Genomic DNA, 10606 nt, shown 5'->3' on the forward strand with positions numbered 1-10606 from the left:
CCCCAGATCAGACCCCACCTTACAGGGCACGTGACCAGGCACTTGAGACATGGAGGGGACCAGGCCAATAAGGGGGCAAACCCTTGCCCCCTCCCATCCCTTGCCACCGGCCACAGGGCCACAGGCTAGACCACCCTGCTTGAGGGGACAGCTGGGACAGTGTTTGTGCAACTGTGGGAAGGCCACAACCCGGCTGGCAGTGCTGTCCCCCCGGCCCAGCACTGACTCGGCAGAGCCCCCTAGCACATACACACTTTAACATGCATGCAGACACACACAGACATGCACACGCGGGGGAACACACACGTGCCCATATGCACAGGCGAGCAGCACACACATATACAGGTATGCACATGGGCAACTCACGCACTCACAGGCACAGACACAAACACACAGGCCCGCTTGTGGGCACACGCATGCACAAACACACGGGGACACACACAGATACACATTCCACCCAGCCGAGGTGGGGGGGAGAGGGGATGCTGAGTGAGGAAAACTCTCACCCCTGCAGCTGAGTGGCTCCCCTGGAACCCTCCACCCATCCACTGCGACGCTTGTACCTACAGCTGGCGGCCGGAGCCCACACGTGGTCAGCACAGCCATATACGAGAGGCAAAAAAAGGCCCAGAGGGGCAACATGACCATGACTGGGATAGAGACATATTCCGAGGGGAGTCCCAACGAGTGGGACCAAACTGCCCCAGCCAGAGCTTATCAGACACAACAGCCCCTGCTGTACCCCGCCAGCCACCTCCAGCCTGCCCCTTCATCCACACAGGAAGACCGGTGGGTTCGGGCTGCAGAGTGTCTTAAGGGAACGCGTGGGACGCTCCCTTCCACTGCCAGACCAAGCCAAGTGGGGTGGTAGCTCCCAGGAACTAAGGCAGGCTGGGAGCCCCACAGGACCATTCTGGAAGGGGCAGGCATTCTTGAGAGAGCAACGTATCCCCTGGGATCCAGGAGAGACATGAACTTGGAGGCAGGGTCGCTTCTTGCCTGGAGATGACAGGTGTGATCCCTGCCTGCAGGACTCGGGCCCAGGGTGATCATCCCCAGAAAGAAAAAGCTGGGATGTCCCAGTCCCATGCGGCCCCTGGAGACTTCTGAAAGAGAGCTCAGCAGTTCCCCGGCTTGGCGTCTGGGAATGAGGTGGCTGGGGCAGGCAGGAAGTGGGGGCTGCCCAGAAGGGTATCGGTCAGTCACGTGGCTCCCTGCCCTGATTGTAACCAGCGGGAGGCCCTGCTTTTCTGTGAGGGTCCTCAGCCACCATTTGTCCTGGGAGGCTAGCCAGAGTCCAGCAAGGTCACACGTACTCGGGAGACACCCCCACTAACAGAGGCCACCGCACGCTGCCCCACCAGCCAGCCAGACTCCCCGCCATAAACGAGCAGGCCCCAGTCCCTTTCCTGCCGCCCCAGACAGGATCTGTGGCTGGGGTGGACTGCGTTGAGACAAGGAAAGGAACCGGAAAGCCTCGAAATCTGCCCAAGATGTTGTTGAGACTGGTTTCAAAGTGACCTGCAGTCTGACTGCCTCTCATCTCCACCGGGCCAAGCTGCTGCCTCTCATCTGTTTTCCTCTCCTGGACCCTCCTACCGTATCACTCTGCTTCTGCTAGTGTCCCCCAGGCTATTCTCCACGTGGCAGCCAGAGTGATGCTGATAAAACATCTCCCCGGAGCACCCACCAAAGCCCATCCCGTGGCCACAGGCCCTCTGTCACCTCTCTGACTCGGGTCCCACCACCTCCCCCATGGCACTGCCTGCTCCCGCTCAGCGTCCTTGTGCCCTCTGCGGGAATGTCTTCCCTCAATGCTGCCCAGGGCAAATGCCGACGTGCCCCACGCGAATGTTCCAGCCTGCCTAGGAGGCCCTGCCTCAACCAGTGAGGACAGGAGTAGCTGGATAGCCTGATTCCCTTATCCCCTCAGTAGGACAGCCAGCCATCTTCTGGAGGCCCCCAGTGGGGCTGAGCCCCCACTGTCCGCAGCGCTCTCTGCTCCCATGCGCCCCACCGAGACTTCCTTTCCTTCCAGCTGCTCTCCCATGCTCCCTGGGGTCACCTCCCAGGGAGACCACTTGCATTCAAGCCCCTGTCTCAGCTGAGACATTCCATCTCTCCTTTCTTGTTGTTTTTTTTTTTCTCTTCTTTAACAACTCTCATTCTCCTCTCCCCCTGCAACAGCGTTCTACTTTCTGTCTCTATGAATTTGAGGACTCAAGGTACCTCATTCAAGTGGAATCACACAGCATTTGTCCATACCTGGCCTATTTCACTCAGCAGAACATCCTCAAATTTCATCCATGTTGTAACAAGTGCCAGAATGTCCTTCCTTTTTCGGGGCCGAATAACAGTCCATTGTGTGTATACACCATTCATCCGTCCGTGGGCGCTTGGCTGTTTCCACCTTGGGGCTATGGTGAATAATGGCTCTATGAACATTGATGTGCGAGTATCTCTTTGTCCCTGCTTTCGATTCTTTCGGGCATGTACTTAGAAATGGAATTGCTGGAATCATATGACAACGTGTATGTAATTTTGCGATGACCCTCCGTGGCGTTTTCCACAGCCGCTGCACCATTTTACATTCCCACCGACAGCACCCACGGGTCCCGGTCTCTCCACATTCTCGCCAACGCTTGTTGTTTCGTGGGTAATCGTCATCCTAATGGGCGTGAAGTGGTATCCCATAGTGGTCTGGATTTGCATTTCCCCAATTAGGGATGTTGAACATCCGTTCACATGCTAATTGGCCATTTGTAGACCTTCTTTGGAGGAATGTCTATTCAAGTCTTGCCCTGTTTTGTTTTGTTTTTTAATTTTAGAGAGAAAGCGTGCCCATGCGGGAAAGAAGGGCAGAGGGAGAGAGAGAACCTTTGGGGCCCCATCCCAAGACCCTGGGATCACGACCTGAGCCGAAATCAAGAGTCAGACGCTCAACCGACTGAGCCACCCAGGCGCCCCAAGTCTTGCCCATCGTTGAGGCAGGTTATTAATTATTTTGCTGTTGAGTCGTAGAGATCCTTTATATATTCTGGGTATTATCTCCTCTTTTTTTTAAGTCGTTGTCCAACTATTACCTTCTCCGATCATCACCGGCCTCATTATTTAACATGTCAACCCCCTCCTAGCTCTTACACATGTGCACGCACGTGCACACACACACACCACACACACACACGCACCTCAAAGCCTCTTCCCCACTTTGGGTCCCTCCTCAGCCTTTATCACGTGTTGACACACTTTATGGTTGGTGACTTTGTGAGCTCCACGGGGCAGAGGTTTTGACACTTTCTCCATAACGGTGTTCCCGGGGCCTAGGCGAGAGCCTGGCAAACAGTCGGTGCTCAATAAACTCTGAGAAAATGGAAGGAAGATGAGTGGGGCTCCCGCACACTCACCCCCTCATACATACTGTCTCACACGCGCTGCGGGCGCACTCCCCACACGCGCTTACACTGACAACCCCAGCGCACTTGCAGGCAGGACCCCCACACACCACACCCTCACGCAGCGACTCACACAGCCACAGGCTCACCTCACATGCTGACGCACTCACATGCACAGGAGGCCATGCAAATGCACCCTGATGGCGCTGCCCTGACCTCCTGGGTCCTCCTGGCCTGCGGGCTGTTTCCTACCCTGTGTGGCCCACTCCTCACTCTGAGCCCCTGATCTCCCCCACACCCCCGGTCTCTAGGGCCCCCAGCCTCTCTGCAGGGCATTGCTTTTCCTTCCGATCAAAACCATGTGGATCACCTCCTCCAGGAAGTCTCCCCTCACACTCCCCTCCTCCAAGGGGAGGGGAGGAGCCCTGGCCCCAAGCAGGGTGTGGGCAACGGGACGGGGTTTGCAGGCCGTGTATGTACCTCCCCCTGTCATTTCAGGGACTGTACACTTATCTGCTGCTGAGAAGCCCAGGGCTGGGGAACCCACCAGGGACCCCGGATACTGCCCCAGTAAGGCCTCTTCCTCTGGCCTACAGCCACAACACAGGCAGAGTGCCTCAGTTTCCCCATCTGAGTCAGGCAGGGGTCTAAGGCCCCTTCCATTCTGATAGCCTGGAAACAAAGTTAGCTCCTGCCCTGCCATTCATTCCCAATGTGACTCAGTGTGACTGCTCTGGGCCTCAGTTTCCCCACCTGCGACATGGGCGGCCCTGGGCCCATGCCCCATGAGTCCCCGATTACTGGTGGTGGGAGGAGACAGTTCAGACACCCCAGTGGCATCCCTGTGTTGGGGGCTACAGCACAGCTCCCACCTCCGGAGGGGAGAGGGGGAGGAGGAGAGGACAAGAGCAAGGGGGGGGCACCCGGGCCTCTTCCAGCTCAGCCCTACTCCTACCGGTGTCCCTGGACGCAGGCGCAGAGGATTTGGGCACACCGGACAGGATAGTTTGAAGGGGAGAAAGGAGGCAGGATCTCAGCATGACTCCCCTCATTTTGTCCAGGGCTAACCATGTGGGGCTCATACGTATTACAGAAGTCAACCAAAGGGCCACAGAGGGGAAAGAAGGAAGGAGGGAGAGAGGGAAGGAAGAAAGGAATGAATGAGGAAGAAAGGAAGGACAGAAGCCGTTTATTCATGAGGCCCCTGGGGCGAAGACAGAGAGGCACAGCTCATAGAGGGAGATGACAGGCACACGGAGATCTGCAGGGCGGTGCAGAGGGAGCTGGTGTAGGAGCCTCGATGCCCTCCCTTGCTCCCCACAACTCCAGGCCACTGGTGTCAGCGCTGAGAGTGGGGGATGAGCGGTCCCCAGCATGGCCTCCCTGGGCTCCCTGAGAGCAAAGGCGGTCACCGGTTACAGAGGACAGGGCGGAGCGAGGCAGCAGGATGCCAACTGAGAACTGGAGTTGGTGGGGATGGGGAGGTGGCGATAAGGGATCCGGATGACAGCGCGTGAGGCCATCTCTGCTCTCAGCAGAGGCCGCAGCTGGTTTGGAAAGAAGTGGGGGGTCTCACCTGCGATGGGAGGCTCAGCTGGCCATGATGTGCTTCACGAATGCTGGAAGGAAGGGGAGAGTGAGTGGCAGGGCTCAAGCACTGGGTAGCCAAGGGCGGGAGCCTAGGGTCCCAGTCCCCACCCCCGACCCCCCACCGGCTCCTGGCCTGCTGAGCAGCACCTTCGTAGTTGATGCAGCCATTGGAGTCTTCCTGCCCCGCCATCAATTTCTCCACCTCATCTTCCGTCAGCCTCTCACCTGGCGGGGCGGGAGGCTGAGTCAGCACCCCCGGAAGGTGCGAAGGGTGCGGGGACCCCCTGAGCCCCTCTGGGTGGTGGGTCTGCCTCCCTAGTGCTCCCACACCTCACTTTGGCACGGCCATCCCGGCTCACAAGGCCTCGGCCATCACCCCCGTTTCTGAGTCCAGGGGAATCAGTGACAAGTCAAAAACGGTGGAACCTGGGGTGCAGGCCTGGTGCCCCCTCCAAGCCTGGGCTCTGTCCTTAAAAAGCCAGCTTGGCGTTCAAGTCACCAGCACGCACTGTCCTCTTTTTTCGATGGGCTGCTGGGGGTCCTCCCATCACGAGGAGGCCAGCCCCACCATGTCCCCAGAAGCAGTTCCCCAGGGCGGCCTCTTGAGGCTCGAGGAAGGGCCCGTGGGGTGAAGCTGAGGGCCTTGAGGGGTGATGGTGGAGGAGACCAAGAGACAACATCTCTGTTCTCCAGACAAGTCTGCCACGCTCCTGCCTCTGGGTTTTGTGTGCTGTGTGGGTTCCCTCACTGCGGTGGGGGGGGCGACCTCCTACCCCCAGCCACACACACAACCCAGAGACCAGCACAGGGCTAAGCACGCAGTAGGAGTTCAGTCAACGTTTGGTACGGGGAAAAGCTGCTTTGAGCAGACATAGTAGGTGCTCAATAAACATTTGCTGTACAAAAAGCTTCTTTGAGAAGGGGGTGCCCCTGCCAGCCAGATGATGGGGGTCTGGATGTCCAAGAGGCAGGCGCCTAACCTACTGGACCACTTAGTTGCCGTGTCCCTGGAATGTGACCTCAAGACAACGAACACCGGGACTGAGTTGATCCTGCTGGATACGCCACACTGCCCTACCCTGTCCCCAGAGCTGTCCTCAGTCCCCTGGGGTTCTGTGAGCTGCACCAACACATTCTCTTCCTCCCTACCTAAGTCTCTAAATTCCCCACATTGCTGTCGCCTGCCATAGAGGCTTCTTGACTGTCACTCTCTCCATTTCAGACATGAGACACAGGCTCGCCTGGTGACGAGTGGTTTCTCCCAGGATGCCCCGTGAGGGAGGAGTGGGGGTGAGGAGGACGCGGCCCTCACCTAGAGTGGCCAGCACGTGGCGGAGCTCGGCACCCATGACAGTGCCGTTGCCCTCTTTGTCGAAGACCCGCAGCCCCTCCACAAAGTCCTCATAGGTGCCTGTGTCCTTGTTCTTGGCAATGTGCTGGAGCATGGGCAGGAAGGTGTCAAAGTCCATCATCTTGGTGTTAAGCTCTGTGGAGAGATGGTCCTTGGTCCCACGCTCTGAGGGGCGGGATGGGCACACCCTTCCGCTGTCCCTTATGGTGAAGGGCTGTGGCCCTCACACAGTCCCAAAGCACTCTCTACACCCGTTAGCCATTCACAAAGCACTTCACCATCACGAGGCACTTCACAGTCAACGGAGAAATGCATTGTTTACATAATCCTTTGCTGTCCACAAGGATGGTTGGCTGCAGTGCTCTGTCTAGCGCCTCTGCTCTCCTTTGGGGAAACCCTCCTAGATAGTGTCATTTTCTAATAGACCCCACCCTCCCCACAACCTGTGATTGGCCAGCAGATTGGCCAGGGGCCAATCAGAGACCTTCCCTGGGACTTTTGAACCTGGGGAGAGGGCTTAAGTCTCACTCTTCCTGGGGGCAAAGTAGGCAAACCTCTCTGGCAAAAACGGTGAGGGAATCTGGGGCCCGGAGCCCCAGAGAGACTTGGAGGAGACAAGGAAGGGCCACTGAGCAGAGGGTGGCCAAGGCTGGGTCCCCCCCCCCCCCACCGGCAGCCCTCACACCAGCCGCTGCAGCTCATTTGCACTGTCAGTTTCCTATCTGGCAAATCAGCGTGGGGCCAGATGACCCAGCAAACTCACTGCTTGTTGCCCCGTCGGCATCGCCTGAGACCAGCTCAGTGTCCTCATCCAGACAATGGGAAGATGTCAGGAGAGCGCAGAGCAGGCAGGGTCCCACGTCGTCCCACCACAGACAGCGCCCCCCCAGTGGCCTCCCCGGGGCCTGGCACTCACGCATACCAACCTTCTTGCTTTGGTCTCCCCAGGACGCGGAGCACCTCGGCCTGCGTAGGATTCTGGCCCAGCGCCCGCAGGACATCCCCGCACTGCCCGTATGTGATCTTCATCTCACACTTGGGTGTGCGGTCGAACAGCATGAAGGCTTCCTTGAACTCTGCCAGGAGAGGGCGTGAACCGGGGACACGCTCAGAGTCAGCCCACCCCACTCATGCCGTGCTGGCAGGACTCTCAGGCTGGGGACCCTGGGCCCCACCCTGCCGCCCTCGGGCTCAAGACCCTCACTCACCTTCAATCTGCTCCGGTGTAAACTCGATCTGAAAGGAGACCCCAAAGATTCTGAGTGCCTGGCTCAGAGGGTGGGACCAGGCCTCCTCCCAGGCACTTCCAGGGGCACAACCCAGGCCTCAGCCTCTTGGCTACCCGACTTGTCCCCGTTCCAGCACCCACAACCTCCTGCCATCGACCCTGGCACCTTCCTGCCTCCTTCCCCCTCCTGACCTGTTAGAACGAGGGCCTTCAGTCTGCATGTGCTTAGACCCTGATGGCGGTGGGGGGAGGCGGCAGGGGGCCGCATCTGGGGAAGAGGTGAGAAGGCTGGCCCGGTGCCCTGAGTCCCCAGCTCAGCCTAGGCCTTACCTGTCACCCCTGGTCCTGGACAGAGGTGTCTGAAGCCACAAGATTTGATCAGACTGGCTTTGCCCCCACCCCCGGCAGGCCTGGGGGCCCAATGGGCAGGACCATCCACAGGAGAGAGACGGGAGGCCTCATCTCCTTGTGGAGGGTGACAGGAGGGGGAAGGGGGAAGGTACAGGCCAGATCGTTTCTGTCAGCATGAGAGCATATCCACAGGAATGCACGCGTGTGTGTGAGAGAGATGCACGTGTGTGTATTCACACACGTGTGTGCATCTGCAAGTGTTTACATGCACCTGTCCCGCACAGGGCCCTCAAGGCTAGGCACTGTCACTCACATGGCCCCGCTCTACAATGGGGTCTTACCCACCCCTTCCATAAGCCGGAGGCCACCCCCACCGAAGCAGAGCATGGGGCCAGGGGGGTGTGGGTGAGCGTTTGCTGAGGCCACATCAGAGCCACCTGAGGTCAGGAGGCCTCCTGGGACCTGGTTTCCCCCTCCTCACCCGATACCAGGTCTATTTTTATCACGGCAGTCACTCGCCCCAAGGTCAAGGTCGCAGGAGGGAAAGGAGCTTGGGGGAGGGGGCGTGACTGGCACCTCTTCCACTGCTGCTCCCTGGGAGCCCCACCGACCTCCACCTCCACGGCACACATCAGCGCAGAGGAACCCTGCCACCTTGTCGTGCTTGTCCCCACCCAGTGCTGGGAAGAACAAGTTGTTGCTCCCGGCCCCCTGCGAGCTCTCTCGGCACCAGGAAGCCTGCTGACATTAGGCTGCCTGGCCTCCTGGCAAAGCCTCCTGCCCTTCACTGGCCGGCCCGAGGGGCTCCCTACACCCTCTTCTCGGAGGGGAGTCTGTGCCCACCGCAGATCCGGGGAGACTGGACAACGCCACCTTGGGCCTGGAGTGGTCGGACCCCAGCAGGGGGCCTGTGGGACACGAGTTTGGACACAGGGGGTGGCTGGGGCTCAGGGAGCCAACTCCAAAGAGCACTTTCTGTGAACAGTTCCTGGTAGCCTGCAAGGAAGGTTTATTACCCCATTTCACATCTGGGGAAACCGATCCCCAGAGCAGTGAACAGGAGGGAACAATGTTGGGATTTGAACCCGGGTCTTGAGGGACAAGGTAGGCGCCCCGGGAAGGGCTCACGAATGGGAGACGGTTCTGTGCAGTTGGGCCACAGGTCTGGCTGGACAGGCAGGAGCTGTGTAGGGCTGGGGGAGATCCACAGGGCAGGGTGGCGGTGACCGGTGGCCAGCCACGAACAGGGGACAGGCAGGACACGGGGGATGTGCCACTATGCAAATACCACAGGTGGGAGTCATGGCTCTCCCTCCAAGTTTAGACTCTGAGAAAGAGTCTCTGGTTCCACTGGTCACGGCTCCAAGACCAATTTCCTACATGATCTACTCAGCCTGTGCCTCAACTTCCCTACCTAAAAGCTGAGGCTTGACTAAGTCTGGGGCTCCACCACTCTGGTAGGGGTGAGTGTGACCCAGCCTGGGCAGGGGCCTCACCTCCTCATCCTCTCCCCCCAGGCCACCCTGGGGGACTTGGCGTGGGCGTGAGACCCCGCTGCTAGACAAGGAAGATCCCTACTTGGCCACAGGGGTTGGGTCCAGGCAGCTCCGGGATTCCCCAAGGATGTGAGGTCCAGGGACAAGGGCAAGAGACAGTTTCCAGAGCCACCAAAAGACTTGCCCTTCAGCGGCACTGGGGGAGTCCTGCCTGATGTCTGACAACCATCCCTCCTGCTGCAGCCCTCCGGATAACTGAAAGCCCCCAGGGCCGGTCTGACCTCTGCGTGGAGGCTTCCAGGGTCAGCTCAGTGCTCACTTTCTAGAGTCTGGCCTGCCACTGAGTAGGTCCACTCTGGGATCCACTGACTTGCCCCGTCCTTCCTGCTGAAACCCAGCTCCCACACCCACCTTGATTTTGGAGGCATCAAACTCCACTTCCTTGGGGCGCTCGGGCTCGGGTGCGGGTGCTGGTGCGGGCGCTGGCGCGGGAGCCGCCTTGGCTGCTTTGGCATCGTCCTTCTTGGGGTCTGGCTTTTTGGGGGCCATGGGAGCTGTAAGCACAGAGAGGGATGTGGAGAGATGGCAAGCAGAGAGCAGGGTAGGTGAGGCTCCCAGGCCTGGCCTTTATCCTGTCCGGACACCTCCTGACCCCAGTCCCCCCCACCCCCACAGTGCACAATAGGGACAGGGCCATAAAAGGACATTGGCTAAGCTCAGGGGCTATTTCGGGGCCTGGGGAGGGCATTGTTCGGGCTCAGGAATGGGTGGGGAAGAGGGAGGGCCCTCCCTTCCTCCCAATCACCTGTTGGGGAGAGGGAGGGGGAGGAGAGGACCGAAGCCACTGCTCAACACACACCACTCACCCTCAAATGCACACGCACCCATAGGCACAGCAACCCTGATGCCCCTGGGCAAGTCAATACACTGAACAGGACCCGAAGGCTGGACCGGAGCGTGTTGTGTCGGGAGCAGAAGGGCTGTGATCACCTAAGGGCGCCTCTTGAGTTAAATTTCCCATCTGTGCACCGAATTCTCGTGTGTGTGTGTGTGTGTGTGTGTGTGTGTGCGTGCGCGCGTGTGGCTGTTTGTGTATGTCTGTCTGTCTACGGTGGGAAGCGTGTATCTGTGTGTGTTGTCCAGGTGTCTTCATGTTTGGCGGGGGAGGTCCTCGTGTGCGCCTCTGTGTCTCGTGGGG

General features: G+C 59.1%; 1 protein-coding gene across 1 annotated transcript; it reads right to left on the reverse strand.

Moving 5' to 3' along the window:
• Window positions 1-4561: 4561 nt before the first annotated feature.
• MYL3 (myosin light chain 3) lies at window positions 4562-10038 on the reverse strand. Its single transcript, XM_030306187.1, has 7 exons — window positions 9820-10038; window positions 7542-7569; window positions 7260-7409; window positions 6295-6468; window positions 5130-5207; window positions 4969-5011; window positions 4562-4784 (listed from the first exon to the last, which is right to left on the reverse strand). The coding sequence occupies exons 1-6, from the start codon at window positions 9955-9957 to the stop codon at window positions 4983-4985; spliced, it is 597 nt and encodes a 198-aa protein (XP_030162047.1). The 5' UTR covers window positions 9958-10038; the 3' UTR covers window positions 4562-4784; window positions 4969-4982.
• Window positions 10039-10606: the final 568 nt, after the last annotated feature.

The sequence above is a fragment of the Lynx canadensis genome, chromosome A2, assembly GCF_007474595.2.
Source record: "Lynx canadensis isolate LIC74 chromosome A2, mLynCan4.pri.v2, whole genome shotgun sequence".
In the NCBI taxonomy this organism is placed as follows: domain Eukaryota; kingdom Metazoa; phylum Chordata; class Mammalia; order Carnivora; family Felidae; genus Lynx; species Lynx canadensis.